This window comes from Hippopotamus amphibius, chromosome 12, assembly GCF_030028045.1.
Source record: "Hippopotamus amphibius kiboko isolate mHipAmp2 chromosome 12, mHipAmp2.hap2, whole genome shotgun sequence".
Taxonomy (NCBI): Eukaryota; Metazoa; Chordata; class Mammalia; order Artiodactyla; family Hippopotamidae; genus Hippopotamus; species Hippopotamus amphibius.
In genome coordinates, this window is record NC_080197.1 from 38,538,733 (window position 1) to 38,559,349 (window position 20,617).

Sequence of the window (20,617 nt, forward strand, 5' to 3'; positions counted from 1 at the left end):
CCGGAGGACAGCTCAGGATCGAACGGGTTTACACATGAAAATGCCAGAGCTCAGAGGCCCACAGGGACTTGTTCTAAAGCAAAAAGGAGGGAGGGGAACATAAACCAGGGTTTTCAGCTTTCTCGGGAGGAAGAGATTTCGAAGGATTTTTTTTTAATGACTTTCCATGCATTGGAATATTATTTGGCAGTAAAAATGACATAATCTCTAACATGGATGAACCTTGAAAACATAAGTTCGAGTAAAAGAAGCCAAACACAAAAGATCACATGTTGCATGATTCTATTTACACAAAATGTCCAGAACAAGCAAATCCAGAGACAACAAGCAAACTGGTGGTCACCTGGCGCTCTGGATGGGGGTGAGGGTGGGGGAAGAACTGGGAGTAGCTGCTAACGGGGGGAACAGGATTTTGGGGGGTGATGAGAAGGTTCTAAATTTAGATTATGGTGATGATTGTACAACTCTAACAATTCTAAACACTACTAAACACTATTGAATCAGGCTCTTTAAGCAGGTAACTTATGGTATGTGAATTACATCTCAATAAAGCAGTTTGAAAACTGAAGACTGATCAGGCTTCCTAGGTGGCACAGTGGTTGAGAATCCGCCTGCCAATGCAGGGGACTCGAGTTTGATCCCTACTCCAGGAAGATCCCACATGTTGCGGAGCAACTAAGCCCGTGCGCCACAACTGCTGAGCCTGAGCTTTAGAGCCCATGAGCCACAACTATTGAGCCCTTGTGCTGCAACTACTGAAGCCCATGCAACTACTGAAGCCCACGCGCCTAGAGCCCATGCTCCACAACAAGAAGTCACAGCAATGAGGAGCCTGCATACCACAGTGAAGAGTAGCCCCCACTCACCGCAACTAAAAAGAAAGCAAAAAGACCCAACACAGCCAATAAAATTAATTAATTAATTAATTAATTAATTAACAAAAACCCAAAACTGAAGACTGGAACGCTTGGAAGGGAGCTGTCTGAAACAGTAGATTTCTGCTCAGAAACTTCCCCTTGTGCTTAACCACATCTTATCATTTTGTTCTGGTCTGAAAGCACAAGGTCCTTTCTTCCTTTTTCAACTCTTAGGTTTTTTAAAAAATTGATTTCTTCAAATTAATTAGTTTGTTTTTAATTTAATTGACATATAACACTATATTGGTTTCAAGTGTACAACATAATGATTCAATTGTTGTATATGTTGTGAAATGATTACCACAAGTCTAGTTACCATCCACCACCTTACATAGTTACAAAATTTTTTCCTTTTTTTCCTTGTGATGACAACTTTAAGATCTACTCTCTTAAGCAACTTTCAAATATGCAATACAATAGTATTAACTATAGTCACCATACTGTACATTATATCCCCAGGACTTATTTTATAACTGGAAGTTTGTACCTCTTGGCACTCTTCACCCATCTCACCCACCCCAACCCCCTACCTCTGGCAGCCATCAATCTGTTCTCTGTATCTATGAGCTTGGTTTTTTGGTTTGTTTGTTTGTTTTGTTTTTTAGATTCCACATATAAGTGAAATCATACAGTATTTGACTTTCTCTGACTTATTTTACTTAGCATAACGTCCTCTAGGTCCATCACATTGTTGCAAATGGCAAGAGTCCCTTCTTTTTTATGGCTGAATAGTATTCCATTGTGTACATATACTACATCTTTATCCAGTCATCCATCTATGGACACTCAGGATGTTTCCATATATTGGCTGTTATGAATAATGCTGCAGTGAACATAGGGGTGCATATATCTTTGAATTAGTGTTTTTGTTTTCTCTGGATAAATACTCAGGAGTGGAATTGCTGGCTTAAATGGTAGTTCTATTTTTAGTTTTTTAAGGAATCTCCATACTGTTTTCCATAGTGGCTGCACATTCCCACCAACAGTGCACAAGATTCCCTTTTCTCCACGTCCTCGCCAACATTTGTCTTTTCATGCACTTGGCCATCTGCATGTCTTCTTTGGGAAATTGTCTATTCAGATTCTCTGCCCATTTTTTAACCAGGTTGTCTGTTTCATTTTTGTTTTCGCTTTGCTGAGTTGTATGAGTTCTTTATATATTTTTAATATTAATGCCTTATCAGATACGTGATTTGCAAATATTTTTTCCCATTCAGTAGGTTGCCTTTTCATTTTGTTGATGGTTTCCTTTGCTGTGCAGAAGCTTTTGAAAGACTTGTACACTATAAGACATTGGTGAGAGAAATTGAAGAAGACACAAATAAATGGAAAGATATTTCCTGCTTATGGATTGGAAGAATTAATATTGTTAAAATGTCCATACTACCCAAGCAATCTACAGATTCAGTGCAATCCCTATCAAAATTCCAATGGTATTTTTCACAGAAATAGGACAGTCCTAAAATTTGTATGGAACCACAAAAGACCCTGAATAGCCAGAGCAATGTTGAGAAAGAAGAACAAAGCTGGAGGCATCATGCACCCTGCTTTCAAACTATATTGCAAAGCTATAGTAGTCAAGGCAGTGTGGTATTGGCATAGAAACAGACATGTAGATCAATGGACCAGAATAGCAAGCCCAAAAATAAACCCATGCATATATGGTCAATTAATTTACAACTAAGGAGTCAAGAATACACAATGGGAAAAGACAAGTCTCTTCAATAAATAGTGCCAGGGAGGGGGCAGGGGGTGAAGGGGAAGCTGAGACGAAGCAAGAGAGTAGCATAGACATATATATACTACCAACTGTAAAATAGATAGTCAATGGGAAGTTGTTGTATAACAAAGGGAGTCCAACTCGAGGATGGAAGATGCCTTAGAGGACTGGGGCGGGGAGGGTGGGGGGGGACTCGCGGTGGGGGGAGCCTAGGAAGGGAGGGAATACGGGGATATGTATATAAAAACAGATGATTGAACTTGGTGTACCCCCAAAAAAAAATAATAAAAAAAAAATTCAATTCCCAAGCCTTCCCATATATCTGTGCATTCCCAATACCTTTCCAATAAATTACCCTCTTGTTTAAAAATAATAATAAAATAAATAAGTAAATAAATAAATAAATAGTGCCAGGAAAACTAAACAGCCACATAGAAAAGAATGAAACTGGACCACAATCTTACACCATATACACAAATTAACTCAAAATGGATGGAAGACTTGAGCGTGGGACTTCCCTGCTGGCGCAGTGGTTGAGAAACCGCCTGCCAATGCAGGGGACAAGGGTTCAATCCCTGGTCCGGGAAAATCCCACATGCTGAGGAGCCACTAAGCCTGTGTGCCACAACTACTGAGCCTGTGCTCTAGAGCCCATGAGCCACAACTACTGAGCCCACCTGCTACAACTACTGAAGCCTGCACACCTAAAGCCTGTGCTCCACAACAAGAGAAGCCACTGCACCACAACAAAGAGTAGCCCCCACTTGCTGCAACTAGAGAAAGCCCTTGTGCAGCAATGAAGACCCAATGCAGCCAAAAATTAAAAAAAATTAAATAGGACAGTCCTAAAATTTGTATGGAACCACAAAAAAAATTAAAAAAGAAAAAGACCTGAACATGAGACCTGAAACCATAAAACTCCTAGAAGAAAACTTAGGTAGAAACTCCCTGACATCAGTCTTGGCAATGATTTTTTTTTTTATCTGACTCCAAAAGCAAAGGCCATAAAAGCAAAAATAAACACTAAACACTAAAAGGCTTCTGCACAGCAAAGGACGCCATCAACAAATTAAAAAGGCAACTCTTAGACTTCTCTCAGTCCCCTCATGGTCTCCTCTCAGGCCTGTGGGCTGAGAGAAGATCCCCTCCCGGGGGGAGGAGGATCAGGTCTGCTCCTTCCTGGTGAAGCCCAGGGTCCTGTAGAGGCTGGAGTCATGGGGAGGGTTCTTCAGCTGCCCTACTGAGTTACAAAAGGTTGCCTAAAAGAAAGCAGGAGAATTGAAAATCTGGAGAACAGGGACATTGACCTTCCCTCTCCACCCCCCATATTTCCTTGTCAAGCCAAGGATCCTCTCGTTTTCCCAATGGGAGTGCCTGGTAGGACTCCACCCAAACCAAACAGCAGGGCAAAGGGTTAGCAAAGCAAATAGGCTTTCAGCAAGAAGCCTTCCTTCACTTCCCTGTTGGATGGACTCCACACTTGGCTCAAAGCTTCAGCTAGGATCTCTGCACAAAGTGAATCTCAGAAGGAACTAGGTGTTGCTTCCTAGGGGCCTGGATTTGTAAAGATTGCCTATTTCATGGAGGCTGGTTTTGGTACTTAAGCTCTTTCTAGCTTTTCCTTCTGACCTAGTGAATTTTTTTTAAAAGAATATCTCTATTGAGGTATTTTCATATAGTAAAATGCACAGATCTTAAGTGTCGAGTTCAATTTTGACAAATAGCCCATACAGCCCATACCCCTATTCTTCACCCCAGGAAGTCCCTAGACAACCCCCCTACCCTTGGCCCCTGGGAGACCGTTCTGAATTCCATCACAACACAGTACTTCTGCCAATTCTGTAACTTCCTGTCAATGAAATTGTGCAGTGTTTGTGCTCTTTTGTGTCTGGGCTTCTGCTCGGCATATTTGTGAGATTCACTGGTGTCGATTCATTCCTTTTTATGGTTGAGTTAATATTTCACTATTTCAATACCCTACACTTTGTTCTTCACTTTCCTGTTGATAGTCACCCGGGGTGTTTCTGGTTTGAGGTGTTAGTGATAAGGTTCCTGTGAACATCCTCGCGCAAGTCGTTTTGTGGACATACATTTTTATTTTTCTTGGATGGATACCTAAAAGTGGAATGGCTGGGCCACGTATTAAGTGTATGTTTGACTATTTTATTATAAGAAACTGCCACATTGTTTCCAACATGGCCCTAACAGTTAAACCCCACTCCCTGCTGTCAGTCACTCTCAAGTCGACCATTATATATAGTGGGTGAGTCCTGCTGCCCACTGCGGTTTTAAAGTACATTTCCCTGATGTGATCTAGTGACTATTAAAGAGCCTTCAAGGACTTCCCTTGTGGCACAGTAGTAAAGAATCTGCCTGCCAATGCAGGGGACACGGGTTCCATCCCTGCTCCAGGAAGATCCCACATGTCTCAGAGCAATTAAGCCCCTGTGCCACAACTATTGAGCCTGTGTGCCACAACTACTGAAGACTGCATGCCTAGAGCCCGTGCTCTGCAACAAGAGAAGCTACCACAATGAGGAGCCCGCACACCACAACAAAGAGTAGCCCCCACTCACCACAACTAGAGAAGGCCCGTGTGGGGCAACAAAGACCCAATGCAGCCAATAAATAAATTAATTAATTATAAAGTGGTGGGCCAGCCTGGGCTGAGGATAGGCAGAGGCAGCCCCCTGAGATGCAGCTTGAAGCCAGGCTGGCAGGACCTTCACTGCAAATCTCCCCTTCCAGTGAGGGACTCCCCAGGGGTGAGGGCTGCAGAGGGTGAGAACCAGACCAGCGAGGCCTGTGGATGTAGGTTGTGTGTCCTTTGAAGCCCCTCACAGCCCCATAGGCAGCCCCACAGGCTCCACAGTTCTGGGGCTGTTTATCTTTCCCTACCCCCAGCTCTCTCATTGACCCCAGCCCTGACCACTTCCCCGTCTGCCTGGTCCCTTTGGGATGGGACACATCAGAATGCCTGTTGGCGGCCTTCACCTGTCACCTCAAGTCCCCCAGGTCCAGCCCAAGGACCTGCTAGGGAGGGGCTGAGACTGGTTTAGCAAGCTTACCTGCAGGAGCTGTGCTGGGCTCAGCCCTCTGCTGAGGGGCTGTCCAGTTTGCAGCCTGAGCAGCATGGTTCTGGGGAGTGTCTGGGAAGCAGGGAAGCCCATGAGGAAACTACCACAGGAATCCCGGCAAGAGGACCCAAAAGAGCAGCTAAGGATGGACTAGTTACATAGGGAACAAAATGGCTGGAGGCCCCAGAGTTCCTCTTGGAAGACCACTGCAACCAAGGATGGCCCCCACTCTCCACAACTACAAAAAGCCCACGCACAGCAACGAAGACCCAATGCAGCCAATAAATAAAAATAAAGTTAATTAATTAATTAATTTAAAAAAACCCAGCTCCTGAGAGAGTCCTTGGGAGCTTGGGAGAGAAGGAGGGCCCACCAGGCCTGATGTTATTGGCACCCAATCTGGGAGCAGTCAGGGAGGCACTAGCCTAAAGAAGGATCTGGAGCCCCACTGGAGGTGGAGGGAGGGCAAGCACACAGGATGAGCTGTGGAGAAAGATGGTGGAAGGCCCTGGGCTGCACACGTGACCCCCCCGGCCATGCTCCAGGACCACACCCGCAGAGGCTCCTCACTCGGGGGGCTCCCACGTGTGATGAGCTTGCGCACCACATGCAAGCAGAGCTTTTCCAGATGCCACAGACGCACCCCCTCCCCCTCCCTGCACCCCCTCTCTGCTACGTCCACCCCTAAGGCTAAGCAGCACCAGCCTTAGGTCTGCAGGCCCAGAGACTGGCCAGTCTTAGGGCCTCACGTGAGTGGAATCCTTCAGGCTGTGCTCTTTAGCGCTGCCTTTTCTCACCCAGCGTTGTTCTTCTGCGTTGTTGGGTGTGGTCGACCATTCTCACGGCTGCGGGCTATGCAACTGTGGGAATAAGCCACAGTTTATCAGTCCAGCACTGGTGGGCATTTGTGTGGCTCCCAGTTTGGGACTGTTTTGAATATTTGAGTGTTACAAGCATTTCTGTACATGCCTTTTGGATGGCATAAGTATTCATTTCTGTTGGGTATTTTCTTTGGAGTAGAATTGCTGGGACAGAGGTAGGTGTTTGTCTAGCTTCAGTGAATACTGACAGTTTTTCAACGTTGCACCAACCTGTAAGGACCCCTGTTGATGCAGAAACCACAGAGGCCAAGACAGGATCTGGGAGGAGCAGTGGGAGCAAGACTGAAGCCAGGGACCCGAAGAGGCCCTGGGAAACAGCTTCGGTGGTGCTAGTGCGTGTAGACCCGAGGGTTGCTGGTCAGAGTGAGCGAGGGGACCCCAGCTCAGGACCTGCAGGTAGGAATCAGGTGAACAGCCTTGGGGAGGGGGAGGAGCAGGAGGAGCCACCGTCTCAGGGCGTGGACATGAAGAGAGATGCTGGCAGGAATGGCCCACAAGCCCAGGACCTCATCCTCAGCTCTGCAAGTTGAGAAACTCAACACGCTTCCCTCACGCAGGGCTAGGTGCACGGCCCCTCCACGAGGCCCCGCCCACTCCGCGACCCTCGCCCTTCCTCAGGCCCCGCCCCTCCCGCAGCCCTGGCGCAGTGCGCAGGCGCACCCTCGGCCCCGCCCCTCCTGTCGCCGCAGCGCAGTGCGCAGGCGCGGCCTGGCAGCAGGCGAAGCGGCAGCATCTTCCGTGCGGGTGTGTCCCTGCGGCTCCCCTCGTCCTCGTCCTCCTTGTCCTCGTCCTCCTCGTCCTCCTCGGGCGGCCGGCGCGATGGCGAAGCCGCTGACAGACGGCGAGAGGCGGAAGCAGATCAGCGTGCGCGGGCTGGCGGGGCTGGGCGATGTGGCCGAGGTGCGGAAGAGCTTCAACCGGCACCTGCACTTCACGCTCGTCAAGGACCGCAACGTGGCCACGCGCCGCGACTACTACCTGGCGCTGGCGCACACGGTGCGCGACCACCTGGTGGGCCGCTGGATCCGCACGCAACAGCACTACTACGAGCGCGACCCCAAGGTGAGGCGGCACCGGGGTGGGGAGAGACCCCCGGTGAGGAGGGACCCCCCCAGGCGAGCAGAGACCCCCGGGGTGGGGAGAGACCCCCGGTGAGGTGGGACCCCCCCCTCCAGGTGAGGAGAGATTCCCGGGGTGGGGAGAGACTTCCGGGTGAGGAGAGACCCCCGAGTGAGGAGAGACCCCCCCAGGTGAGGAGGGACCCCCCCCCAGGTGAGCAGAGACCCCTGGTGAGGTGGGAACCCTCTCCAGGTGAGGAGAGATTCCCGGGGTGGGGAGAGACTTCCGGGTGAGGAGAGACCCCCAGGTGAGGAGAGACCCCCGGTGAGGAGGGACCCCCCCCTCAGGTGAGCAGAGACCCCCGGTGAGGTGGGACCCCCCCTCCAGGTGAGGAGAGATTCCCGGGGTGGGGAGAGACTTCCGGGTGAGGAGAGACCCCCGAGTGAGGAGAGACCCCCCCCAGGTGAGGAGGGACCCCCCCCCAGGTGAGCAGAGACCCCTGGTGAGGTGGGAACCCTCTCCAGGTGAGGAGAGATTCCCGGGGTGGGGAGAGACTTCCGGGTGAGGAGAGACCCCCGGGGTGGGGAGAGACCCCTGGTGAGGAGGAAGCCGCCCAGGTGAGGAGAGACCCCCGGGGTGGGGAGAGACTTTCGGGTGAGGAGAGACCCGCGGTGAGGAGGGACCCCCCCCCCCCCCCCCCCCCCCCCCGCCACAAGTGAGGAGAGACCCTCCGGGTGGGGAGGGATCCCTGGTGAGGAGAGATCCCCGGGTGAAGAGAGACTCCCTCTGAGATTGGGAGAGACCCCTGGGTAAGGCGGGTCCCCCGGGGTGGGGAGAGATCCCCTGGTGAGGCGAGACCCCCCCCCCCCCCCGGGTGTGGTGGTCCCGCCACGGCGTCGTCTACACCCGCGCACCCCGCACTGGGCGGCCTGGAGCCCTGCGGTCGGGGCGGGCTTTCTTGGGGGGGGGGTGCGGTCAGAGATGGGGGGCGTCACTGGGAAGCCTGCTGAGGAGAAGGAGCCCTCAGTGATGGGCTCTGCCTTCCAGGTGCGCACACCTGCCTTGGAGAACTTCACATAGCTTAAGGTTGGCCGACATTAAAGAATTGTTCATTCTTTTTGTGTTTTACACAACTGCAGGTTTATGGTAGAAAAGTACAAAATACACTAGAGAAAATTGCTCATCAATTCCGTTATTAACTGGGTTAAAACGTGTCCTTCTACATCTTTTCGGGAATATATATGCACACTCTTAAAAAGCATGTTGTATATACAATTTCATGGCTCCTCTGTTTCATTCATCAACGTTTGTAGCTGTTTCAACAGCTTTCCAAGTTGGTAAATATGCGTCTCCAAACTGGTAGTTTTCAGTGTGATGGGTATGTCATAGGCTTAGCCAGGCTCCTGCTGCCAGTTTTGTTTGTTTGGTTTTTTGTTTTTGTTTTTTTCCTCTTGACCTTGGAGAGTTTTAATCTTTTGTGTTATACTAACGTAGAGTGAAAACTGGTGAGGAAGGGACACACTTGCAGGCTTGAAGCCAATTTGCGAAGATTTGACTTGCAGTGTTCTGGGCACTGGGCAGTTGCTTTGTTGATAGCATTTGATAGTATTTTTGTAGGGTGTTAAGAAATGTTTAATAATTGCTAACTCTGAGGTCGGTTGCTTTTCCAAACTTATTCCGGGGCATTCTTTTTTCCAAAAGAGAGGTGGTAAAAAGGACAGATTTGTTAGAATACCAACTAGCCTCTTCATATTTAGTATGCATGACAGTGAAGAAAGAAGTGGCAGCAAATGGCTAAAACAGGTTATTTCAACAAGGGCTTGGGATGACTTTGCCAGGGAGAATGGCCAAGAGGCAGTGGCTCCCCCAGAATTCCCTGCTGATGGCAGAGCTCTAATTTGTAGTATCACTGTTTTTCGTGTAGCAGGTGACAAGGTACTTCTCTGACTGCACATTCAAGGGTATTTCCGTGCAGCTGGACCAGAACACACTGCAACTGTAGGGTCCCAGTAGAGTGTTTACCTACATTTACATCCTGAAAAGGCTAGTGATGGGCTTGGGGATTACGGAAATAACCTTTCATGAACAGGATTAAATTCCTCTAACAAAACAGGTTTGCTGATCCTCACTGATTGCTGTGGTGGCTATAGGCGTAAACCTTTCTCTTTTAAAGAAACAACACAGCCTGTACATGGACGGTTGTTTGCTTGTCCTGGATAGGAAGGTCATTTGAAAGTGGAAACTTGGAATCTAAGTGCTTCAGTCTGTCTAATTCATGTTGAAAATAAGCTCATCATCTCCTTTTTCTGCAAAAGTTACATGTTTGCTTGTACAGTAAAGGACAAGAAGCAAGCCCCAGGAGAGGACGTGGGAGGTCTCCCAATAAAAATCCCGCAGAGCCACATCCCCGGCCTAAGGATAGCCTCAAGGATGTGTACGACTGCGCTTCAGACTTAGGCAGCCTGACTATCTAAGCAATAAATTTGAGTGCTTTTATTTAATATTTTTATTTACTTTGAAACAGTTATGCAAGTTCTTGTGATTATTGGAGAAAAAAATTAGAAAACGCAGATACGCCAAAAGGAAAAAATTAACTGTAGTCTCACCACATAGTGATAACACTGTAAATGCTACAAACATCTTATGTTCCACATCTGTTTTTCTGTGTGGGTAGAAACACTTGTTTGTCTTACACAAAATAGTATCAGGCCATGCTGCACCTATGTTTCATAACTTTTTCAAGCACTCTATTTTTGGTAATAGAAACAACTGAAACTCAGTGCTCAGAGGAAGCGTTTTCAAGTAAGCTGTGTGGCAGATCAGCAAGTCAAAAAATCTGGCTAAAATTAAGAAGTCTGCACTTGGCAGGAGGCAGTGCTTAGTTCTAAGGAGACGACTCCAGGAGTCTCTGAAGTGTCAGTAAGGTCAGATTCCACTCCAAACTCGGTGATGGAAAAGAGCTGGGAGGTGGGGGATGGCTCCCACAAATCCAGGCTCCTCAAGTCCTGGCTTTATCATTCCACCTGTTCGACCTTGGGCTTGGGTGGATTTCTTAAGCTTTCTTGGTCTCAGTTTCTTCATCTCTAAAATGAGGAAGGCCAAAGCCTTCCCTGGTGGCGCAGTGGTTGAGAGTCTGCCTGCCAACGCAGGGGACATGGGTTCAATCCCTGGCCTGGGAAGATCCCACATGCCGCAGAGCAGCTAAGCCCACACGCCACAAGTACTGAGCCCCACAACTACTGCAGCCTGTGTGCCTAGAGCCTGTGCTCTGCAACAAGAGAAGCCACTGTAAAGAGAAGCCCACACACTGCAACTAGAGAAAGCCCCCACGCAGCAATGGAGACCCAGCACAGCCAAAAATAATAAATAAATCATTTAAAAAGTTATTTAAAAATAAAATAAAATAAAATGAAAAAAATAAAATGAGAAAGGTCAAGCTAGGTAATCCATTCTGAATCCCTCGCTGTTCCAAAGCATTATAGTTTTGTGTTTGCAGGTAAAATGTTTCCATTTTATATTGACATTCCATCCAAAAAGAATTTGAGAATGCTTAAGCAAGATGTGACACAAAAGGTTCAGCTTCATAGAAGACCTCAAAGAGAAAGTTGGGGCAAGACAGTAAGGGTAGAAAAGCGGATTAAGTTCAGGTGCAAGGTCAGGACACAAAATGCAGGCATAAGTTCTGGCAACCAAAGCAATTGGCAGATCACTCCCAGTTATAGGAGTCATGGAATCTCTGCAGTAAATTCTAGAATGGGCAGGTGCGAGATTTCTTCCATGGGTCTTTAAAGCAGACGTTGTACGATGTGGACAGCTGGCCCCATTGCATCCCCACAGTGGATGGACTGGCCACTTTACCGTGGCTCTTCCCCCTGAGCTCTTGGCATAACGATAATGGTGGACTAAGGAAAGGAGCTCTACCACTAGGCCCAAACTGCTGTCTTAAATATCTCTAATCAAATAATCGTGATGAATACAGTGAATCTCATGGTCTGGCTGGATCTGGGAGTCAAAGGAAGATGATCCAGAGCAGTGTTTCGTAGCCTGGGCTGCCCACAACCCCCGCTTCTGAAATTTTGTTTTAATTAGGCAGGAGTGGGACCAGCACTGGGATCTTTTTGACCCATTCACCTGTTCAGATGTGTTTGCCCTCATCTGTGTGAAGTTGATCTTGTATCCCTTGGGCAAGCTTCCTTGATAGCAGAGAGCTCAGAGTTACTTTCTCTGGCCAGAAGCCGGGGAGGGGCAGATGTTTCATGTTGCTGGTTACCCTGACAGCCTGCCAAATGGAAGGTAGGGTGAAGCTGTCAAGTATGAGATTAGGAAGCTCTGGATGTGTGCCATGATTTTTCGTAGAAGACCATCTAGCGTCTGCTCCTACAGGCCATGATGGTGAATTTTCTGTATCAACTTGGCTGGGCTATGGTGCCCAGATATTTGGTCAAATATTATTCTGGTTGTTTGTGTGAAGGTGTTCTCTAGATGAGATTAATATTTAAGTCAGTGGATTTTGAGGAAGGTGGATTACCCTGCATATGTAGATGGGCCTCTAATCAGTTGAAGGACTGAACAGAACAAAGACTGATACCCCCACTACACCCACCTGCCCTGTCCTCCTCTCCCCATCCCTCCCCAGCCAGAAGGAATTTTCCAGCAGAAGTCCTTTGGACTCCAAATGCCACTCCTCCTTGGGTCTCCAGCCTGCTGGCTCACCCTACCAGATTTTGCTCTTGGACCCCCATGATTATGTGACCCAGTTCCTTAAAATAAACCTACGTGTGTATGTCCTGTCGATTCTGTTTCTCTGGGGAACCTGACTTATACCCAGGTGCTGTGGATGGCTAACCCTTTGTATCTTTATGAAATATTGTAACCGATCTCACTTCTGCATCCCAGCCCTTTTTAGATGATTTTTTTTAACATTTATTTTACATGATTTCAGGCTTTAAAAAGTTGCAAGAATGATACAAAGAATTTCCATATGCTCTTCACCCAGATTCCTCAAACATGGAACATTTTTAACAGATTTGTTATGTCTTTCTTTGTGTAAATACATTTTTTTTCCTCTGAACCATTTGAAAGTAAGTTTTAGACTTGATATCCCTTTCCCTGTAAAATTTCAAATGCGTGATTCATAAAATCAGGGAGACTCCCTTATACAGCTAGACCGTTTGGAAAAAACTCAGGTTATTCACACCAACACGGTATTGTCACCTGCAGACCTTACTCAGCTTTGCCAGTTGTCCCACTGATAAGAAATATAAGAAAATGGAGAGAACTGTATATGTCTTTTCAGCAATACAATACCCTCCCCCCCCCCCCCCCCCCCCATTAAACAGAGCAGGTTCTAGCCCACATAGAAATCCACACATTTTAAGACATGAAGCAGGTAAACAGCAAGCAATAGATACCTGGCTCTTTCCTACCTTGTAGAGAATGGGGTTCTTAGGATACGGCAAAGGGAAGAGAAATGAACACAGAAATTTAGAAAGGTAATGGGACAACAGAAAAGTCTGGTTAACAACGCCTTCAGTGGAGTAGGAATTATATGTAATTTCAGTTTTAGCTGAGTGTCTTTTCTCAGCCTTGAAACATCATTTAAAGGTGAAAGTAGCTCTGTTTTAAACACTGATTTATAACACTGAATCACAAGTGTGATTTGACGTGGTCCAGATCACTTACTATAAGTTGATTAGGCTCTGGCTATCTGTTGGGCACAAGGAGGCCTCCATGATTATCTGGCTCTGGGATGGGGTGAGTACACACTTTGTAGAGCTTAACGGCACATAAGGTGGAAGGCAGAGGTCTGTGACACAGACGTCATGGAGCGCAAAGTGAATTTGTTTCCTGCAGAACTAAGTGATCTCTGAGATCCCTCTAGGTTCTCAAATACTGAAATTTTATCATATTTTACATTTTCCAAATTGACTTTGAGCAAACAGACCTGTGTTCTGCTTCTAGGTACCAGTACCTGAAATAAAAAAGGAAATTCGTGGTCCACATTGAGACGCGATCCGCCAGTTAGGGGAAGCCAAGGCTCCCCACCCAGCACTTCACTCTGAAAGAAAGTGCTGAGTGTGACGTCATAGGTTGGGCCTTAAGAGGTGTGGTAGGTGACACCCAGCATCCTTGCACAAGTGCAATAGTGGTTTTATAAAGCTGTTTCCTCCAAAAGCCCTGCGTGGATGCAGGGACGTGCTCAGTGAGGACAAGCGTGGGAGGGCCACTCCCCCCGGCAGCCCTCCTGTTGCTGAGCTGCTTGGCAGGGTGGCAGGTGGGAGGTGGCCTCAGTGGCTTTGGAGAGGCTGGGAGGCGCACCAGAGCTGACCACTGGGTTGGGTCAGTAGTCTGTGTCCCTGTGTCATGTCACGGCCAGCTCTGTCTGGCAGGAGCCACTCTGTGCTGCTAGAGGGCAGCCTGTGGATCAGGACGCCACCACAGCACTGACAGAAGCTGGTAGATAAGAGGAGGGGGCTGCATGTCCCTGGCAGAGGCCACCTTCCTGGCCAGATCTGCCTGTCAAAGCAGGTTCTTGCCGGCAGTGAAGTCGATTGCTCCAGTCTGTGCTTTGTTGCCCTGAGTGTTGGGAAAGTTTTTCTTTCCTTTTCCTGCAGAGTGTTCAGACCCTTCTGTTAAACAGGGACTCTAAACACGCTTTTAGGAGAGGAGATCTTTGAAAGTCCAATGCTGTTAATTAATCTCGGTTGTATAGAGAGCGAACTGAGGCTCTGCCTGTTATTATTAAACTCCATTTTCACAGAGTTTGTTAATTCCTAAGATTCTTTAGGAGATTAATATAGTATGCTGTATAATATTTGTGTTGATTGTTTTCATGTTTGTGTCAAAGATAAATAAAATAAATAAAAATTAAAGCTGCCTGAAGGCCACTTAACACTTGTTACAGCCATATTGCAAAGAAGGGACCCTGCGAGAAAGATCTAGTTCAGCCCCACAGACGGCCCCCCAGAGCTGTATGGCAAGGTTAAGGGGTCCCTGCTGTTCTCAGGTTCAAGCAGGTGAGTGAGTGGTTCTCAGTCGGTGCCCCCTGAGCTTGGAGACCCTGTCCAAGGTTGCACAGATGGTGCCAGGGAGGCCGGAGGGGCTGGAGAGGTAGGAGGAGGCTGGGCTGGGCCTGGGATGGCCTTGGGCCTGCAGCAGCAGAGTTTGGGACGGCAAGGAGCTGGCCCTTTGCGGGTGGTTTTCTTCAGAATCGCCACCCTGTTCTTTAGGTTCCACACCACTCCCTGAAAACCTGGCTTGGTGAGGGGACCAGCACTGCTGAGTCCAGGGTAGACATGGTGCTGTCAGAGATGTGAAATTGCCTGGTTGTCCTACTGGCTGGGGCAGGTGCTGGGATGGGACCCAGTCCGCGTGGTTCAAAATCTGTACATGTCCTTGGCTGGCTTCTCAAGCCTTCTTCAGTTTGATGGTTTCATGTTGAACCATCTTAAGGAAACTGGGAAAAACAAAATCTACATGTGTGAGCAAACTATCAAAGTTCTGAAGTCACACAGACAAAAACAGCAGCAGAAAACAAGGCACAGACCCCAAGTCCAGAGCTTCGGCCGAGCAGGGCCTGCAGTGGTGCCTGGCACAGAGCTGACCCTGGTCTGTCCTTTCTGAGTGGGCATTGCTCGGAGGAGTCCAGATGCCGTGCTGTTCCTGCTGTCCTCTTGTGCAGGGTGCAGAACTAAATACACTGCTGAACTCTGGACATCGTGTTCAACTTGGGAGGAAAATGAAAGAGATTCAAAGGTTTTAAGACTGGGCCCGGGACTTCCTAAGTGGCGCAGTGGTTAAGAATCCACCTGCCAATGCAGGGGACACAGGTTTGATCCCTGCCCCAGGAAGATACCACATGCTGTGGAGCAGCTAAGCCCGTGAGCCACAACTATTGAGTCTGCGCTCTAGAGCCTGTGAACCACAACTGTTGAGCCCATGTGCTGCAACTACTGAAGCCAATGCACCTAGAGCCCATGCTCCACAATAAGAGAGGCCACTACAATGTGGAGCCTGTGCACCACAATGAAGAGTAACCCCCGCTCTCCACAACTAGAGAAAGCCCGTGTGCAGCAACGAAGACCCAACACAACCAATAAAATTAAAAAAAAAAAAAAAGAATCCTGCCAATGCAGGGGGCACGGGTTCAATCCCTGGTCCAGGAAGATCCTACATGCCGCAGAGCAACTAAGCCCATGTGCCACAACTGCTGAGCCCACGTGCCATAAGTACTGAAGCCCGTGAGCCTAGAGCCTGTGCTCTGCAACAAGGGGAGCCACTGCAATGAGAAGCCCGAGCACTGCAACAGAGTAGCCCCCTCTCACCGCAACTAGAGAAAGCCCACGTGCAGCAACAAAGACCCAACACAGCCAAAAATAGAAAGAAAGAAAGAGAGAGAGAGAGGAAGGGAGGGAGGAAAGAAGGAAGGATGGAAAGAGAGGGAGAGGAAGAAAGGGAAAAAGGAAGGAAAGATTTAAAAAAAACAAAAACTGGGCCCAATGTTTTATGCCTCAGTACCCGTCCCTTAGAAAAAGAGATAATCAAACTATTTTCATAGTGTTAGTAAAAGTTGGAAACTTGAGCAGAAAGATGGAACTGCAACTTTTAAAATACATATTTATAGTTAAAAGCAAAATAAAACCTCTTGGGAGAACCCCAGGAGGCATGTGGGGGAGAAATGGCCTTCATGTGTGCCCAGAAGAAGGAAACGGCTGCTCAGATGGTTCTCTCTCTCAGACAGCTGGGTGTTGTCATCTCAGTGTGTTTTCACATTGGTTACTAAGCCCCACCTAGAGGGAGGGGTTGGTACTGTGCTATGGAAACCCCATAAGATAATAAATCATAAATCAGTTCAAGTGTAGAGTAAATAACGTGCAGGATGATGAAACGTCAGGAAGAGCAGCAAGGACAGCGGTGAGGGAGCAGAGAGCAGCTCTGCGGAGTCACTCGTTACACTGTGATGTGTTTGTGATTTAACGGACACTGGAATTTGGATAGGAATTTTGAAGCCAGGCATTCATATGAGCAAAAAAGTGGGGAAAAGGCTGTCAGAGACTGAACTCTGATTTTTTTTGTATGTAAGCCTGTTCTTTCAATTTAATATGTATGGAAAGTTTTCTTAAATTACATATTGAAAACATTTTTAACATTTTCTTTCTTCAGGGAACTAATCATGCAGATGTTAAGTATTCTTTGCCTTCCTTATGGTATTTTTCTCTCCAGTCCTCTTCATGATTTTCCCCCACTTTGCTCACTTTTTCCAGCCAGCTTTTTTCATTTTCAGCTGTGCCGCTGTTTTGCATTCAGTGCTGCCTCCATTTCTGTGGTGGTTTCATCTCTATTTTACTTCTTTCCTGTGCTTGGTTGGGTTACCTTATCATTGCTTCTTGATGTCTTGGACAGGTCTGTATTTATGGATTTCACATGCCCCTTGGTAAACCCTGGGTGTTCTTTGCCCATTGTATTTCCTGTCTGTCTTGTTTACTTTCAGGATGTAGACCCTGAGCTCCATCTCTGAGCGGAGGGAATTCTTCCTGAGCCAGTTGCTTGCAGCTGGATAATGGGGCAGGGCCTGGTGTGTGCAGCGCGGAGGGAGCAGCCCCTCTTGGTTCCCAGTTCTGTGAGCGTGTGTGTGTGTGTATGCACACACATATGAGTGTGCACTCTGGGTATGAATGCATGTACACATGTGAGTGTGTGAATGTGCACATACGTGAATGTAAAGTGCTTTGTCTTTTCAACGGCCTCAGAAGGCTGAGACGAGCAGTGAACAGTCACCCTCGTCCCTACCCTGCAGCTTGGTGGTGAGGTGGTACAAGGGGCTGTTTCTAACTGAGTTCTGCCTCCCTCAGTTTCCACCTCTGTGTTCTTAGGGTCAGTGAGTTTTAGGGACAAGTGGGCAGAGACATTTTTATTCTACCATCTTTACAAGTGGAAGTATTCTGTCTTACATACAATATTTATAGAGATAAAATTGAGATACCATACAATTCACCCATTTAAAATGTACCATTTGGGACTTCCCTGGTGGTGCAGTGGTTAAGAATCCACCTGCCAGTTCAGGGGACATGAGTTCGAGCCCTGGTCCGGGAAGATCCCACATACCACAGAGCAGTTAAGCCCATGCGCCACAATTACTGAGCCTGCGCTCTAGAGCCTGCAAGGCACAAGTACTGAGCATGAGTGCCACAACTACTGAAGCCTGTGCACCTAGAGCCCGTGCTCCGCCAGAAGAGAAGCCACTGCAATGAGAAGCCCGAGCACTGCAACGAAGAGTAGCCCTTGCTCACTGCAACTAAAGAAAGCCCACACGCAGCAATGAAGACTCAACACAGCCGTAAATAAATAAATAGATAAATAAATAAATAAATAAATAAATAAATAAATAAATAAATAAAATGTTTGAAAAAATAAAGTGTACCATTTATTCAGTGGTTTTGGTATATTCAGAGTTTTGCAACCATCATGACAGTCAGTTTTAGAACATTTTCATTACCCCAGAAAGAAACCTCATGCTCTTTAGCTATTACCCACCCTAAACTCCCTGTTCACCTGCCATTAGGCAACTACTAATCAACTTTCTGTTTCTGTAGATTTACCTATGTTCCATATAAACGGAATCACAGGGCTTCCTAGGTGGCGCAGTGGTTGAGAATCTGCCTGCCAATGCAGAGGACACGGGTTCGATCCCCGCTCCGAGAAGATCCCACGTGCCACGGAGCAACTAAGCCCGTGCGCAAAAAAATAAATAAATAAATAAATAAATGGAATCACAATATGTGGTCTTTCATGACTGGCTTCTTTCATTTAGTGTAATGTTTTCTAGATTCATTCGCATGGTAGCTTTATCAGCTTGATTCCTTTTTGTGGCTTGTAATATTCCACTGTATGGATATACCACATTTTATTTATCCATTCATAAATTGATAGGCATTTGAGTTGTTTCCACCTTTTGACTGTTAAATACAAGTTTTTTTTTAGTGGACACAGGGTTTCATTTCTTTTGGATATATGTCTAGGAGTGGGATTGCTGGGCCAATGGTAAACTGTTTAACTTTTGAGGACCTGCCAGACTGGTTTCAAGAGTAGCTGCATCATTTTACATTCTCAGCTGGTTTTCAGATCCTCGCTAACATTTGTTATTATCTGATGGCTTATTGATTGTAGTCACCCTAGTGGATGTGAGGTGGTATCTCATTGTGCTTTTGATTTGCATTTCCCTTATGATTGGTGATGTTAGGCATCTTTTCATGTGCTGTTGGCAATTTGCATTTTCTTTGGAGAAATGCCTGTACAGATCCTCTGCCCAACCAACCACTGGGCTGTTTTTTTTATTGTTGAATTAAATATGTATTCCTCCTACAAATCTCTTACCAGCTATGTGATTTGCAGATATTTTCTCTCTGAAGAACAAAGCTGGAGGTATCTTGCTCTGACTTGAGACTATACTACAAAGCTACAGTCATCAAAACAGTATGGTACTGCAACCTAAATGTCCATCAAGAGACAAATGGATAAAGAAGATACGGTACATATATACAAAGGACTATTACTGAGCCACAAAAAAGAATGAAATAATGCCATTTGCAGCAACAGGTTGGCCCTAGAGATTATCATACTAAGTGAAATATGTCAGACAGAGAAAGACAAATATCATATGATATCACTTATATGTGGAATCTAAAAAAAAATGATACAAATGAACCTACTTACAAAAAAGAAACAGCCTCACAGACATAGAAAACAAACTGGTTACTGAAGGGGTAAGGGGGGTGGGGGATGGATAAATTAGGAGTTTGGGATTAACATATACACACTACTATATATAAAATATATAATCAACAAGGACCTACTGTATAGCACAAGGAACTCTACTCAGTATTCTGTAATAACCTATAAGGGAAAAGAATCTGAAAAAGAAAAGGAAAAATATGTATATATAACTGAGTCATTTTGCTGTACACCTGAAACTAACACAACATTGTAAATCAACTATACTCCAATATAAAAACAAAAACAGGGACTTCCTAGGTGGTGCAGTGGTTAAGAATCTGCCTGCCAATGCAGGGGACCCAGGTTCAAGCTCTGCTCCGGGAAGATCCCACATGCTGTGGAGCAACTAAGCCCGTGTGCCACAACTATTGAGCCTGTGCTCTAGGGCCTGTGAGCCACAACTATTGAGCCCATGTGCCACAACTACTGAAGCCCACATGCCTAGGGCCTGTGCTCCACAACAAGAGAAGCCACACAGCAGTGAGGAGCCCACGCACCACAATGAAGAGTAGCCCCTGCTCATTACAACTAGAGAAAGCCCCTGTGCATCAACGAAGAGCCAATGCAGCCAATAAACAAATAAAAATAAATTAAAAAAACAAACCAAAACAAACCGGCAAACAAAAGCCCTGTATGGTACTGACACAAAAACAGACATTGAAATAGATCAATGGAACAGAATAGAGATCCCAGAAATAAACACACCCATTTATAGGCAGTTAATCTAGGACAAAGGAGGCAACAATATGCAATGGGGAAAAGGCAGTCTCTTCAAAAGTGGTGCTGGGAAATTGGGCAGCTACATGTAAAAGAATGAAATTAGATCATTCCCTCACACCATATGCAAAAATAAATTCAAAATGCTTTAATGATCTAACTGGAAGACCAGATATCAGTACTATAAAACTCCTAGAAGAAAACATAGGCAGAACACTCTTTGACATAAATTTTAGCTTTTTTTTTTTTTGGATCTGTCTCAAGGCAAAGGAAACAAAAAAAATAAATAAATGGGACCTAATTAAACTTCAAAGCTTTTTTTGCACAGCAAAGGAAACCATTGAAAAAACACAAAGACAACCTACTGAATGGGAGAAAATATTTGCAAATGATATGACTATATTAATATGACTATAACCAATATGACTATAACCATATAACCATATTAATATATGACTATAGTGGTTAATTTTC

At 46.4% G+C, this 20,617-nt stretch overlaps 1 protein-coding gene across 2 annotated transcripts in view; it reads left to right on the plus strand.

Annotated features, from left to right (window-relative positions):
• Nucleotides 1–7,305: 7,305 nt before the first annotated feature.
• The window catches only part of PYGB (glycogen phosphorylase B), a 51,196-nt gene continuing 37,884 nt past the window's right edge, over nucleotides 7,306–20,617 (plus strand). For both annotated transcript variants that reach the window (XM_057703662.1, XM_057703663.1), the window contains exon 1: nucleotides 7,306–7,657. In XM_057703662.1, the coding sequence (XP_057559645.1) occupies nucleotides 7,415–7,657 (243 nt within the window). In that variant the 5' untranslated portion in view covers nucleotides 7,306–7,414. The remainder of the gene's footprint in view (nucleotides 7,658–20,617) is intronic.